Below are 16,841 nucleotides of genomic sequence, written 5' to 3' on the forward strand. Positions count from 1 at the left end.
ACATTTATTCGCGCCATTTTTTTTCTTTTTTTTTTCTCTTTGTTTTCTATCTACATTATATTTAAATTTTTATAATTCATTCAAATTAATGAATGAATTAAAAATGTCTCTTGTATATGTATATGTGAGTAGGTACATGAAATTAGCCGATTGATTTCAGCAATACTAATAGTATTAAGAATAGAAAAAGAAAAAATTTAGGAAAAAGAAAGAAAAAAATAGAGGCTATGATATAGTGATATAACGCGAATCTTTTTATCATCTCATTTCTTGAAATTTATTTAATTATAAACTCATAATAATTCGAAACAACTTAAAATTAAAATATAATAATAAAAATAAAAATAAATTTTGAAATCTCTCTCTCTCTCTCTCTCTCTCTCTCTCTCTCTCTCTCTCTCTCTTGACTTTTGATACTGCAATCATCTATTTTCATTATTGTGGATTATAAGATTTACAATAATATTAATTTAAATTAATTAAGGAAGAAAAGAATGTTAAAAAAAAATTTGCTTTAATTTCACTGATTGATTGATTCATATCTTTTCATTTAATTACAAATAAATGATTTAAAATAATACGAATAAATAATGTATATAAAAAAATATATACATAATATTATTTATTATATATAGTGTACAGATATGTATATATGTTTTATATATTATTTATAATAATAAATTCTTATAATCTTTTATATAAGAAAATATAATACAAAACCTAATTAAAGAAAGAAAGAAAAAAATTTATAATTCAGTAGAGTTTTGGTTATATAAGATATAAATTAAACAGACAAATTTATTAGACAAATAAATGATTATAGTCATATGTAATGATTTTTAGCATAGACGTAAATAAATATCAACATAAAAATACTTATTCCTTTGGATGTCGATGAAGAAAAAACTTATCTTCATGTAATATTTTTTATTTACATTATAATGCTGAACTCTAATAGCGTATACTCAGTTACTGTAGATAAGCGTTCACATGTTTACACTTCCGTTAATGAAGAAGAATTAATTATTAATGTCTAACGTGTAGTGCAATCGAATTTCGCACTTTGATTTATGTATACAGTAGCCTTAAATAAATTTTAATAAAGTGATCGATAATCGTCGGAAGGTAAGTACATATTCTTTTCTAATCGTTTACATTTAAATTTACAATTTCATTGGTTGATAAATTAACGAGTATGCAATCAATGAAAACTAAATCACAATCGCTTTGATTTTTTTATTCATGAATTTATTATATATATTAATATTTATTATTTGGTCTGATTAAAAGAATAATAAGCATTAGATATACGCGTATATTATACATAAGCATTAGATATACGTATATACTAAGAATCGCTTTTAGTTTTTTCTTTATGATTTTATTTATCAATATTTATAATATATTTATAACTTATTTTTAAGTATAATGTCTTTCATGTATACATTTGTCGTTTACTATGTGCTTCAATTAATAAATTCATGCGTAATATGTAATACATGATAACTATTCGATTACTTTGAATTTTTTAACGAAATATTATATATTTTTAACTTCGACATTATTACTAGTGTTAAAGGAAGTGCTAATTATGAACATATTACACACACACACACTCAGACATAGAGAAAGAGAGAGAGAGAGAGAGAAATATTCATACACATAGATAGAAAAAATTTAAATAATTTAAATATCCCTCATACTATATAAATAAAAAACATTTGATTATTGTGCAGATATGTTATGAACTATGATTGACAATGCAAAATTTAATCAAAAACTATTTATAATTACAAAACGAATTCATTTTTCTTAATTAATGCGTGACAATAATGATCAGTAAGTATATCTACTTCATTTAGAATGATAGACAAATATGTAAGAAAAATATGCTCCATCCTCATATATATTCATAAATTGCTCATAGAATTGATAGGACAAAGGATTTTACTTCGAGGAAGTATGTATGTACAAATTATATACATATGTACTAATCAAACGTATCTATTATAAGAGCTTAGAAATATTAAAAGCATAGTTTCTCGTTAGTCATGTCATTTCTTTCGATTGTTTCTTTGTTCCTTTTAACATAATTATCTTCGACGATTAAAAAAAAATTTGTTAAATAAAGTCATTTTCTAGATGGCTTTTATAGTTAAATAAAGCATATTATAACTGTTAACTAATGAGTTAAAATAACAAAATAATCCTTCTACGAGACATAATTTTTAAAAACGATTCAAAAAAATTTAACGATCTAAAGGACACCAACGTGATCGCTCGATAATTTCGACCTTTTTTTCACAGGAAATAAAATAAATGAACTGACAGAATCGCCAAAGAAATACCTAATTCTTCAACCTTCGTTCATTGTATCGACACATCAAAATATTCACTATCAAGAGAGAATCAGATTCTAATCTCAAGAATCACGATAAATGAGATATTTTATTCATTCATCATTATCTCTCTTCAACAAAAAAGAAACCTCATCCTGTGTGTTAACTCAGCTTTATACCTCTGAACACATCATTTTGCATTGCAAGAAATATTAGTCTCATAGACGAACAATTGGACGTAAGACCAATCTTAGAGAACAATTTAAAGGATAAAAAATTTATTACAAAAATTATACTGTTGTGTATTATGTAAAACGTACCAAACAGTATAATAAATTGTGAACTTTGCTCCTGTCATGCCGTTTAATAATCCACATAGGTAGTTGATAAAATATAAATAATTTATAAAAAAAAAAGTAATTTTCTTATATATTATACGCCCAATTATTATATAACATATGTTATTGTTTAAATAAGTCTAACTATCACATGTATATATGTATATATATATATATAATTATAGCTAATAATAGTAATTTAAATAAATATAAGTTATTGGAAAACTATTTTAAAACAGTAAAAAAAATTTAATTTTATTCACATAAAATAATGAGAAGAATACTTGTTTCTTATGAAATATGTGATGGAACAAGGAAGATGTGTTAAAGTCAAAAAAAAATTATTTATACAAAAGAAATACATCGATATACTATCTGATTAAATATTCCTTTACATCTACTTTAATTTTTTCATACATAGAATGCATAAAATTTGAACTTCCGCGCATAATTATTTTCTCAAATTATAATTCCTTACAAAAAATATTTATTATATAAAACTGATCCTTTATTTTCATGATCAAGGTAAGGGGGTAAACGAAAATGGGAAACATCTTAGAGTGATCAAAAATATTCTCTAGGTAGATGTGCTTTGAAGATTTCAAGATGATTTCCAATTTTTTGTACTTGAATCATGTTGAAAGATCAAAATGTTGTAATCAATGAATTCGATCTTAAATGAATTACCTTAAAAAAACAAAAAGCAAAAAAAAGGAAAGAGTACTTTGAAATTTCAGTCTACCCAAAGAAGATTTGTGATCACCTTATGATACTCTCCCTTCAACCCCCCTTCTCCCGAAATAGAATAAGTGTTTAATGAAAACATTTTTTGAAACGAGCTAGTTGTAGTTAGGAAAATAATTACTTGCGAAACTTCAAATGGGTCATCCTATAAATTCAATCTGATTAATTTTATAATAATAAAATACGAAAAATTTGATGAGAAATTTTGTGAATTTTTGCGAAAGAATCCTCCAATTCTTTATTGCATTTTATATATATATATATATATATATATATATATATATTTATTTATTTATTTATTTATTTATTTAATGAACAGTTGGTTTTAAATAAAAAATGAATTATATAAATATTATGTAATTATTATACCTATGTATAAATTAAACATGCAATTCCATATTCATGAACATACATACTTACATACATAAGATGAATCAAAAATCTAACAATACATTTACTTCAGTGTTTGTACTCGAGAACGTATGTATGTATGTGTGTACAATGTGTATATGATGTATGTATGTATGTATGTGTGTATGTATGTATGTATGTATGTTGTATGTATGTATGTATGTATGTTGTATGTATGTACATATTTTAACAAGTATGAATCGACATTTGCATGAAATAACAAAAAAGAAATATTAATACGTCACCAAGCTAATAAGGTCGTTCGAGGAAATAGGGAAAAATAAATGAGGAAGAAAATTAAATTTTCTTATTATTCGCGTCATATTCGCACATTTTGATTTAATATAACTTTACTTATTTTTATTATACCATATCAACAACACATTCCACTATTCTTCTTTCATTTAAATAATATTTCAACATTTCACATTTAATAGTTCAACATTTTTCACACGCTACATATTATTCAATAATTTTTTTTAACAAATATATGTATATTACTTTCGAATATCTGATTTTTCTTTTATTTTAATAATCCACACATATAATTACAAATCATATGCATTTATGACGAAATTTTTTGCGTTACCAAATACTTGAATAGAGTTAATTAATTATCCTATGAACAGTTCTTATGATGAATTGTTTTGAAAAGTCATCAAACATTTTTACATATTCTTCAAAGCAATTTAATATTCTAATGGAAAAAATTCATCAGGATGGATATTAGTAGACTTAACAGGTTCAATGTACATCATTATTCTTATCAATTGATCTTTATCTTCATTGATGTTTTCTTGTTTCGTTTATATAACTTACTCTTGATTCGTTGAATCGATAACTCTATTATAATTCTTGAAAAATAATCTCTTTTGAACGTATGAACTTCGATTAGTTGTGCGAGTTTGTTGTATAATATATTCGTATTCCTAAAACAATCAAATTAATTACAAACAAAATATATACTGCAAATTCTTTATATTTTTCCAAATGACATAAAATATTATTTTTATTATGAAAACAAAATCAATTTTTTTTCTTTATTTCTTTTTTTTTTTTTTTTTTTTTTAACTATAAATTTGACATGCTTCGATAATGTTATGATTAAAAATATTTTACATGTTAACTTAATGGTTACACGAAAACAAATATAACAGCGCAGCGATATTTAAAATAACAATTTGTAAACAAGTCGAATAATTTTTTTAACAAATCGAATTATGTATTTAATAAAAAAAGACAATTAAAAATTTTTATTACAAATCATTTTGTTTGCTTTTTATTTCATAATAATTGTCAAATGACATATAATTTCAAAAATTCGCGGCTGTTTCTTTGATTGTTTTTCTTTTTCACAATAAGATGTGATTCACCTTAAGAATGAAATTTATACATTTAAAAAAAGAAAAAGCCGTGAATTCTTTAAATTATTTTCATATAACAGTATTAAATAAAATGCATCATGCATTTGAATTTAATTTGAATATTTATATTGTGGCTGCAACAGTATCACATGACGCCAGTAATCAATCAGCGTACGACTTCATTCAACCAATCTCGTTTCAGTAATTTTCGTGCTGATGAATTCTAATAACGCGGGAACTTTTAAGTCTTTTGCTTAGACTGTTCGTATTTTTTTTTGTGAAAGTAGAGGTATGTCTACTTATATACTTTGTTTTATTAAACTTGTATTAATATCAAATACATCCATCGTTTTGTTAAAAGGAAGTTCATACGTTATTCTTCTCAATTAGGATTAGAAACAGTTTCAAAGCGTAGAAATCCACAGATACGTTTAATTAATTAATAAATTCAATTGTTTAAATATCGCTTTTCAAATTATTTTGAAATTTTTGTTTTTTAAATTAAGAATTGTGTACTAGCAATATAAATTTAAATAAAGATACCATAAAAATATATCGCTACGACATCTGACTTCGAAGACGTAGAACTAAAATCGTAGGCAGTCTTCTACATTGATACTTTGAGGTTCCTGATTTATTCTGACTATTTCAGTATTTGTCATTAAGAGGAAGTTGGTTGTTGTTTTTATAATTCATAGTAAATCGTTCGAAATTAAGCCAATAATGATAAAATTTAATAACAAAAATAATATTTAATCATACTACAAATTTAATTTTTTTCCATTATATATGTTTAATCGTTTTTGTATAATATTTTATACATATCATATATGTATAATATCTTATACGTATATGAAACGAAGCGACACTTACAAGTGAAGATTAAGCACAAAAGCAATGTTAAATCCAACAAACTGATTAAACCCTCATTCGAATTTATTCTGGTATGTTATCGTGTATTTTATATTTCATGATTGTCATTAAATAATTACATTTAAAAAATAATTTTATATATATATATATATATATATATATATATATGTATGTATAAATAATTATGAATCTATTAGTCTTAATTAAATAATACAGATCATTAATGAAAATACTATAAAAATATAATTTATGTTAATAATATAGGAAAGTAGTGGGTAAAGATTAAAATTAATATAAACACATAGAAATGATGATGGAGTTGAGTCATAGTCTGACCCTCAATGAGGATGCCCTTGATCAGATTCCTGAAGCTAAAAGACCAGTTTTTATATTTGAATGGTTACGTTTTTTGGATAAGGTTTTAGTTGCTGCACAGAAGGTAATAATTAATCATTTTTAATTTTAAATATATATTTAATTATAACTATATATTTTTTAATGATATTGTATTTTTAATATATAAAATTTGAAGAGCGACATAAAAGGATGCCAACAAAAATTAGTAGAACAATTAACTAAACACATGCAAGGCGCACCTGGACCTCCCACACGTCGTCTTATTGCAAGATGTCTTGCAACATTGTTTAGTGTTGGTGATACGTTCCTTCTATTTGATACCGTTAATAAATGTAATGATATTCTCAAAAATAAAGATGACTCTCCAAGTTTCTTACCGACAAAATTGTAAGTATAATAAGCTAACATTTATTTTTTTGTAAAATCTTTTTATGGATTAATTATCAATTAATTATTAAATTATTGTTTTTTAGAGCTGCAATATGTTGCGTTGGATGTATGTATGAAAAATTAGGGAGAATGATGGGAAGATCTTATGAGGAAACTGTACAAATTCTGATAAAATCTTTACGTTCTGCGGAGTCACAAATGCGAATAGAAATAATGCATACTTTGGAAAAAGTAAATAAAAAGAAATAAAATAAAATTATATTAGATTAAATTAAATTGTATTCAATGCTAAATTATAACATTTTATTACTCTTCAGGTATGTGCTGGTATGGGATCTGCGATTACAAATGTTCACAAAGAAATATATAAAGTTTCCAGACATTATTTGACTGATAGAGTAATGGCTGTTAGATGTGCTGCAGCAAAGGTATATTTTCACCATAATACTATTTTATTATTTTCATTTATACATTGCACTTAAAAATCATTTTCTTATTTAAAAAATTTTTATTATTTTCCAGTGCTTATTAGAAATGTTAAATCATGCACTGTTCCTTTATACAACAGAGATAGAAAGTGTAGCAACATTGTGTTTCCGAGCATTTGAAGGTTCAAATTACGAAGTAAGATGTGCTGTTGCTAAATTATTAGGTTCATTGGTGGCAATGACACAAATTCCAACTCCTAAAGGAAAAAATCCAGCAGGTAATAACTTGTATAAACAATTAAACTGTTATAACATCCCAACAAAGTATAAATTTAATCTTATATATTTTTATGATGTTTCAGTTGCACAAAATAAAGGTGGTAAACAAATATCTTTAGAAGAAGTGCTAAATATTCTAATGTCAGGCTTTTTGAGAGGTGGAGTTGGCTTTTTAAAAGGTACTGGTGAAATAATCAAAGGTACTTCCAGTATAAATAGAGAAGTTCGAGTGGGTGTAACTCATGTAAGTCAACAAACAATTTATATAATATTTTTAATATACATAAAACGATTTTGTATTAATAATCGATTATATATGTATTCACAGGCATATGTTGTGTTTGTTCAAATGTTAGGAGGTACATGGTTAGAACGAAATATCGGTGTATTGGTAGCACATGTATTAGATCTTGTAACTAATCCAAAAGCAGCTAATTCACATGTTGATGCAGTATATTCGAGAAAATGTGTTAACTTCATATTACATGGTACTATAGGAAAATTACTCAGTGAAGGAGCTCAAGCTGCTGCTTGCAAAGAAATAGCACATATAATATTAAAGCAAATGAATTCAATTGGTATAATGTTGACTATTATAAATATCTTATCAATTACTGCTTTGAATAAATACAGATCCGATAATTAATAAACACTTTTCACAGATTTTAGTCCGGAAAATGCTAAAGACTGCAATCAAGAAACATTATTCAGTCAACATTTATTAGTATGTGCACTTCAAGAAATGGGAAATTTAATATTAGGATTGGGTACAACAGCATCCAACTTACTATCTGATCAATCTTTGAGTACGTATATGTACTTGAAATTGTTGATATTGTAGATGTGTAATTAATAAAAAAAAAATTATTATATATTTATATATATATATAGGTTTAACGGATACGATCATGGCTGTTCTAATACATCCATGTCAAGCAGCAAGACTTGCAGCCTCTTGGTGCTTACGTTGCATTTGTGTTGCCGTCCCCAGTCAAATAACACCTTTAATTGATCGATGCGTAGATGGTATTGAAAATATGCGAAGTTCACCCGAGGCCATCGCTGGTTACAGTAGTGCGCTTGCTGCTGTTTTAGGAAGCGTTCGTTTTTCACCACTTGGTGTACCACATACAAAGGGAAAAGTAAATAAGTCCAAAGCATATAATGACACGCAATATATTATTTATATGATGAAATTATAAATTAAAAAGTAAATTTATATTTTTATTAAAACATATAACATATTTTAGATAATATTCAATACTGCTGAAGAACTCTTAAGAAGTGCAAGTCAAAATAGCCGTTTATCGTTAAATAGAACTCATGCTGGTTGGCTTTTGATCGGAGCTATAATGACACTAGGTAGAAAATCAATATCAATGAAGGTTATAAATAATTTTCTAAGAGACATGGCTAATATATTTTTTCTTATTTAACAGGTACAGCAGTGGTTAAAGGTTTACTACCAAGAATGTTACTCTTATGGAGGAACTCTTTTCCACGTTCAAATAAAGAATTAGAAAGTGAAAAAGCACGTGGTGATGCATTTACTTGGCAAGTGACATTAGAAGGTCGAGCAGGTGCTTTGTCTGCTATGCATAGCTTTTTATTACATTGTTCAGAACTTTTGAACGACGATATTACAAGACGACTCTTAACGCCTATTGAATCAGCACTTGCAATGTTAACAAAGTAAATATCTCAATATCCTACTCTTATTATTGTCAATCTAGATTTTTTTTTTCTTTCAATATAAATATTGTTCACAGCTTATCTACAGTGCTAAAAAATTATGGCCAACAATTAAAGGCTCCTGCTGCTATGGTCCGTTTACGTTTATATGAAACTTTATTATTATTACCACCTCAAACTTTTGAAGGTAAATATACAATATTAATTTTACTTAAAAATATGTATATAAACATCCATAAAAACATATTAATTCATTAAATGTATTATACAGGTTCTTATACTCATCTTTTAAGAATGTTAGTATCAGAATTTACACTGACTGAAAATCCTGGAAATACAACAACATCTTTATTACGTACTGTTTGTCATGCTAATGATTCTGTCATTCTTGGTACGTGGCTACAAGAAACAGATCATCGTATGATTGAAGATCAAGTAAGTGCAATATGTTGAACTTTTAAAAATTACTTATAATTTTTATGAATCTTTTCATTTCAAATATATACAATACAATATTAAATATAAGTAATTTTAATATACTATAAATAGATTATATTCATTTATGGTTTGAAGTATCAATAAGAGAAATATTTTCAAGTTAACTAAATATTACTATGATTTGTGTCCAGTTGGAATCAAACAGAAGGGCAGATTTGGATCATGTGAGTAATATATCCTGCAAGATGTATCTTTATGATTATTACATCTGGATTTTATCTCTATAAATCTTTATCTGTTTTATAACTTTGTTGTTACTTTTATCAAACTTTTTTTTATTAATATTAAAATACTAAAGCGTTTAATATAAGTCATAATTTATTTCTTTATTGCATTTTATTTAATGATTATTTGTTTTAATGTTTAATATTCACATGTCTTAGATATCATTAATTTATTATTTCTTTATATCTTCCTTTCTGTTTTGAAAATAGTTATATATGAAATTCTTTATATTATAATTTAAGGATTTTACATTACTAATCTTTTTCTGGTATTTTAGTTGCAACCTAATAGTGCAGCTGGGTCTGGAGCACTAGAACATAATTCTTGTTGTTTATATCGTCCAGTTCCTCATGTGAGTAAATAAAACTATTAGCAATATTTATATAATAAATGAGTAATATGGCTAAAATATTTATACATTATACATTTCCTACAGGATGAAATAGTCCCTGGACCTTTGCCTTTGGGAGTAGCAGTTATTGATCTTTCTATTTCTCTCTTTGGACAAATCTTTCCTCGAGTAGCAAATAAACATAGATTACAAATGCTAGATCATTTCAGTGAATGTATAAAGCATACAAAATCTGGTAGACAGGAAGCAATACAAATGAATGTTTTTACGGCTGTATTAAGTGGTTTAAAAGGACTCAATGAAGCAAAGACTGGTTTTGGACAAGAAGATGTTAAAAAATCAGCGACTAATCTTATTATTGTAAAGTTTTACAACTTAAATATTTTATTTAATTCTAAGTACTCATTATAATATATTGTTTGTATATTATAGAGTACACTTGTAAGCAGTAACTCTATCTTGCGATGGGCTGCAGGAGAAGCTGTTGGAAGAATGGCACAGGTTATATCAGATCCTAAATTCACAGCAGAATTAGCACAAACCAGTTTTGATCGATTAAAGTCTGCTCGTGATGTTGCTAGTAGGACAGGACATTCCTTGGCATTAGGTTGTCTTCATAAATATGTTGGAGGAATGGGTTCCAGTCAACATCTTAATACTAGTGTTAGCATATTACTTGCTCTTGCACAAGATAATTCATCTCCTGTAGTGCAAGTAAGACAGCTTATTATATTCATTATACATATATATACACTTATTTTTAACATAACTAAATATTTTTATGTTCAATATTATTATAAGTTTTAAGATAGAATTAATGATCTCTGATTAGGTATGGGCATTGCATGCTCTTGCACTTATAGCAGATTCAGGTGGACCAATGTTCCGAGGTTACGTTGAACCTACATTGTCTTTGGCATTGACTCTTCTTCTTAATGTTCCTCAATCTTATATTGATGTACATCAATGTATAGGAAAAGTATTGTCTGCTCTTATTACAACAATAGGACCAGAATTACAAGGTTAATTGTATCGCTTGATATTAAATTTTACAAGTATTAATATATATATATATATATATATATATATCAGAATATATTTTTTATATAAAATAATTATTTTTCCAGGAAATACTACAACGATCTGCATGGCTCGATCATCGTTTTTATGCGCTTGTGCTATTATGCAAGATCATCAAGATCCACTTGTACAAGCTGAAGCTACAGGATGTCTTCAACAGTTACATTTATTTGCACCAAGACACGTCAATTTGTCTTCTCTTGTCCCTACGCTATGTGTAAGTTATTTTAAATAATCATAAAAAATTATATACTATAGTATTTTTACTTTTATATAATTAAATATTTTTTCGTAGCGAACTTTATCAAGCAATCACTTACTTTTGCGTAAAGCAGCAATATCTTGTCTTCGTCAACTTGTTCAACGCGAAGCAAAAGAAGTTTGTGAACATGCAATGACACTGGCAAATGAAAGCAGAGGTACTAATGTAGTAGAAGGGCTTGTTATAACAGAAACGGGTCTTCCAGGTGTTTTATTTAGTATGCTGGACACAGAAACAGATAGCAAATTAATTAAAGATATACATGATACGTTAATGAGTATGCTACAAATATTAGCTGCTGATAATTTGTCTCAATGGCTATCACTTTGTAAGGATGTATTGACAATTGCATCAGGTAGTTAACTGTTAATAATATATAGCTTATTTGCATGAATTACAAATTGTTTAATAAGAAAATATTTATCATTAAGAATCAAGTACGACTGAAGAAGGAAATATTGCAAATATTGAAGATAGTACGGCAGATAATGAAAATGCTGATGTAGAAGGAGATGATGATCAAGCAGAATTTCATGCTGATGAATCTACGAAGCAACGACCAACCATAACTCCTAGATGGCCAACAAGAGTTTTTGCTGCTCAATGTGTAAGACGCATAGTAGCTGCTTGTGTAAATAATAAGCAAGCTCATTTCGATCTTGCATTAGCTAAAGAAATGCAATTGTCTAAAGGGAAAGGTACATTTGATAGAACATAATTATGTTATTAAAATTATATTTTTCTTTTCTTTTTAAAAAACATCTTTTTTCAAATTTCAGGTGATTTCTTAGTGTTGCATCTCTCTGACTTGGTGCGAATGGCATTTATGGCTGCGACTAGTGATTGTGACCCTTTACGTCTTGAAGGTCTCAAAACATTGGAAGAAATTATTGATAAATTTGCTAAAGTTCCTGAACCAGAATTTCCTGGACATCTTTTACTTGAACAATTTCAAGCACAAGTAATTAAAATTTTATTATATATAAAATTTATTTACTTATAATCAGTATAATATATATTTATTTTTATAGGTAGGTGCTGCATTGAGACCAGCATTTTCTACAGAAACGGCATCTCATGTTACGGCTGCTGCTTGCGAAGCTTGCAGTGCTTGGATTGGAAGTGGTGTTGCTAGGGATTTAAATGATTTGAGAAGAGTACATCAGTTGCTTGTCTCTTCATTAGAAAAATTGAGGGAAGGTCATACACGTCCACAACTTTACAATGAAAGTCTGTCCACTCTTGAACGTCTGGCAATTTTAAAAGCATGGGCAGAGGTATTAACATAGTTATTAAACGATTTATAAGATATATAAAAAAGTACATATTTAAATCTTTATAAATAACATATATTTTTCAATTTTTTACAGGTATATGTAGTTGCTATGATTAAGGATGGTACAGCATTAAATAGTCATAATACATCAATCACTAATATAAATCGAGCTGACGATAGTACTGGGGAAGAATTTGGTGAATTCGAATTTCAAAATGAAAGTTTGTTAAGTTTAGTACAACCTGAGCTTTTAAGTTTGAGCCAGTATTGGTTAGCTGCTTTGAGAGATCATGCTTTACTTTCATTACCACCAGGTAATATAAATAATTTTTTATGATTTATTAACAGTCTCAGTAAATTATCGAATAATAATATAACATATTATCATAGAATTCTCCAGTCAATTACCACATGACGGTGGAGCATTTTATACGACAGATACAATGGAATCTGCTCGTCCTCATTATGCAGAATCATGGGCCCCTATACTTCATGCTGCTGCTCTGTGGCTTAATGCTAGAGGATTTGGAATATCAAATACAAACGATGAAACAAAAACTTCAAATGTTTCCAGTAATAGCATAAACAACAATAATAATAATAATAATAATAATAATAATAATAATAATAATAATAATAATATTTCAACTAAGATTGATACAAATATTGAACGTTTCCACTTACTTTTTGGTAAGTGTTTTTAAATATATAAAAACGCTTTTAGAAATAATATTGTACATAAATATAAATCATTTATTTTCATATCGTAGGAATATGTATGGAAGCCTTATGTAGTCCACGGTCTTCTGAGTCTACACAAAATATAGAAACATGTTTGAATGCCTTGTATACCTTGCTTGATTCTGTATGGGCTCGTAAAATTTTAATTACAGACAGATCATTATCTATTGAATTGTGTAATGTTCTACATAGGTATGTACATATATGTAATTAATTAATTCAATATTTAATAGATATTTTGTATGTTCATTTTTAATTTTTTTTCTTTCTTTTTAAGATTACTTTTAACAAGAGGAAATTATGTAATTCAAATGATAACAATGGAAGTTTTAAAACAAGTAATGAAAGCAGCTCAAGAAGATCTGATAGAAAAAAAGAAAGAGAAACTAAAAGGTAAATATATATATATATATATATATATAAAATTATTATTAATACAAATTATTTATATCACAAATTTGGTTAATAGAATTATCACCAATACATGAAGAAAATAACGAAACGATAGAATTAGACTTATTAGGTGAAGGAGGAGAAACAGGAGAACTTATACCAGGGAAATCATTAGTATTTGCCTTGTTGGAAGTATGTTTGTGCTTACTGGTGCGTCAGATACCAGCATTAAATCCTAATCCAGGTAGTGCAACGGCCATTTTATCTCAGAAAGGTTATATACCTACAGAAGAAAGTGGAAAACTTATTGCTTCTGCTTTAAATGTTATGGAATCATTACCAGTACTTTGCTCGCCACAAGGTACAACCCCTATTCCATTATTATAAAATATAATATATACATATAAACATAGATATATTTTACAAATATATTGATTGATATTACTTCTTTTTTAGGTGCTATAGCAATTTTACCAACTTTATTATACTTAGCGACAGGTGTAATAAGAGAAACAGCTGTACGAGTTGATAATGATTTTGGAAAAAACAGTTCAGAAACACCTGTTCATGCAGCATTACATTGCGTTAAAAGTCTTACTATTAACAAATATGCAAAAGATGATAGAAGTCAAACTCAATGGACAGGTCTATTACAGAGTGCTTTAGCAAAAGTAATCGATCTCGCTAAAACAGGTATTCTATACATGTATATATACATATGTTCAAGTGAAATCGTTAATTATTTAAAAAAAAATATAACTATATAATATGAAAACTTTTATATATATGATAGGTAACGATGAAACAAAGATGGATGAAGTTGCTATGATGTTAAGTATTGCTGTATTTGTCCTACATGCATTACCAGATGTTATAAGTGCACCAAATTTACAATTTCCTTGTATAAATCACTTCAGGCATGCTTTTCAATCAGATAATATGCTAGTGAGTTAAACAAAAATAAGTATATTTAGAAGAAGTCATAATTGAATAGTTTTCAAATCGTATATATTTTTCAGGTTAAATTGAAGTGTGTTCAGACTTTGAGAACAATATTCTTACATCCTGAACGTATGATAAGTACTCCCTATATTCATTCGTTGGCACCTAGACTAGTGGAATATTTATATAATGATAAAAGTAAACAAATCACAAGCGAATTAGAGCTTTCCTTCACATTAGAATGTATCAGTACAGTAGAAGCTCTTATAGGGTTGGCTGAATTATCTAATCGTATGTATTATCAAATATTTCATTTAATATTATTTATTAAATTATAAAATATTGATAAGATATATGTTACATTGCATTCAGGAGATCTCTTACAAGGTGTGTGAAATTAACTTTTGCATACATACAAAACACTGCGCACCAAATTGATAGATAATAAATTAGTCAAAATTTCATCTTGATTTAATCTTTTGATCTAATCTATATCTTACTTATTAGGTATACAAATGTTAACATTACTTGTTCCGATTTTAATCAACTATCTCTTGGAAGGTGATCAACTCCAAAATGCTACAAAATATCAAATAACATTGCATCAGCAAAGTTTTCAATGGCTGAATAAAATAGGACCAAAGTATCCACAGGTATTTTATATATTGTATAAATGATATTGTGTATGTAAGAAATATATACACGAGAATGTAATTCTTAAAAAATTATTTTTGCCATTTTGTTTTATATTAATGAAATTTCAATCATAGGAGTTTAAAACATTGATGTCTCAATCGACGGAATTAAAAACTAAATTGGAAAATGCAGTAAGATCCAATCATCAACAAGCACTAAGGCACTCTAGACCTGCAGAGCCTGTAAAACATCAAATCAAGATGTCTGCACCTTCCATAAAATTAAAAACAGATTTCTCTAATTTCAACTAGCTGTAATAATACTTAGAGGATACATAACAATGCATAAATGGTGATCATAAAATTAAATGATCATAAATTAATTTTAATCTTTTAACACATTATCTCAATGGTATAGAACGAATGTGATAATATAATTAACTCTTGCAGCTGGCAACCAATTGACAAGCAAGAAAAATTAAATATAACTCATATAGCTGTCCTTGAAACATCTATGAAACAGTGATGTCTCGTTTATTAGAAAGTCTTTGATAATTAAATTATTTCAATGTAATTTTGTTCTTATTAGACTCATGTGTGATTGTACTTAGATAAAATTAATATCAGTTTATAGAAATTTGAGAACTATACAAGAGACGATTGGAAAAAGAAATTAATATATATAGGATAGTATATATTCTGTTCATTTAATATATTAAAATATTTTATTTTCAAGTATATATTGCTTTTAAAGTTTACTATGCTATCATATGCTATCAATAGAATTAATTCTTATATTACTTTTCCAGTCTTCTCTTATGAATTCAATAATATTCCATATTGGGAACGAATTGTATATATTAGATATAGATATTATATTATACTTCCAGAGAGTAAATATTAATTTATTGTATAACATGATATCTTTATGTTTATAATTTTATTTTATTATACAGACTTATAAAAAATAGTTGTATGTTGTGAAAAAATCATGATAAAAGCACAAAAAGAAACAGTAGAATATACATTTATTAAAGAAAAAAGAAAAAGAAAAAAAGAACATGAGAATATAATGTAATAGTGCATTTTAAAAAGTATTGACCAATATCATAACTATATGTACTAATTTTTTGATATATTTATTTATTCAGAATTTCTATGAGATATAAATCACAATATGATTAATATGAATTTTGTAATAATATCCAATTAAATTGTATAA

General features: G+C 26.7%; 1 protein-coding gene across 2 annotated transcripts; it reads left to right on the forward strand.

The window, feature by feature from the left end:
- Window positions 1-5,863: 5,863 nt before the first annotated feature.
- Window positions 5,864-16,675, forward strand: LOC118445022 (HEAT repeat-containing protein 5B). 2 transcript variants are annotated; one of them, XM_085655737.1, is made up of 35 exons: window positions 5,864-6,140; window positions 6,334-6,508; window positions 6,602-6,813; window positions 6,900-7,047; window positions 7,134-7,244; window positions 7,339-7,522; window positions 7,607-7,767; window positions 7,852-8,101; window positions 8,186-8,329; window positions 8,415-8,665; window positions 8,774-8,885; window positions 8,963-9,215; window positions 9,293-9,402; window positions 9,487-9,650; window positions 9,845-9,877; window positions 10,216-10,290; window positions 10,375-10,650; window positions 10,723-11,004; window positions 11,123-11,312; window positions 11,418-11,587; window positions 11,666-11,987; window positions 12,064-12,330; window positions 12,412-12,593; window positions 12,664-12,909; window positions 13,003-13,222; window positions 13,299-13,598; window positions 13,679-13,841; window positions 13,927-14,042; window positions 14,119-14,403; window positions 14,499-14,735; window positions 14,836-14,987; window positions 15,062-15,275; window positions 15,357-15,371; window positions 15,492-15,637; window positions 15,755-16,675. In XM_085655737.1, exons 2-35 carry the CDS (start codon window positions 6,377-6,379, stop codon window positions 15,929-15,931), a joined length of 6,300 nt encoding a protein of 2,099 aa, XP_085511863.1. In that variant the 5' UTR covers window positions 5,864-6,140; window positions 6,334-6,376; the 3' UTR covers window positions 15,932-16,675. The 2 variants fall into 2 exon arrangements, with proteins under 2 accessions (XP_085511863.1, XP_085511864.1); XM_085655738.1 differs by lacking the exon at window positions 9,845-9,877.
- The last annotated feature ends 166 nt before the right edge of the window (window positions 16,676-16,841 follow it).

Source organism: Vespa mandarinia, chromosome 3 (genome assembly GCF_050613455.1).
Source record: "Vespa mandarinia isolate Hongniang chromosome 3, ASM5061345v1, whole genome shotgun sequence".
Taxonomy (NCBI): domain Eukaryota; kingdom Metazoa; phylum Arthropoda; class Insecta; order Hymenoptera; family Vespidae; genus Vespa; species Vespa mandarinia.

What these genes read in the sequence shown, in the direction of transcription:
- LOC118445022 (XM_085655737.1), top strand. Translation starts at nt 6,377, where the DNA reads ATGATGATGGAGTTGAGTCATAGTCTGACCCTCAATGAGGATGCCCTT. An exon ending in TAAAGGAAAAAATCCAGCAG is followed by an intron (nt 7,523 to 7,606) that starts GTAATAACTTGT and finishes ATGATGTTTCAG; the next exon opens with TTGCACAAAATAAAGGTGGT. An exon ending in CTCTTGTCCCTACGCTATGT is followed by an intron (nt 11,588 to 11,665) that starts GTAAGTTATTTT and finishes ATTTTTTCGTAG; the next exon opens with CGAACTTTATCAAGCAATCA.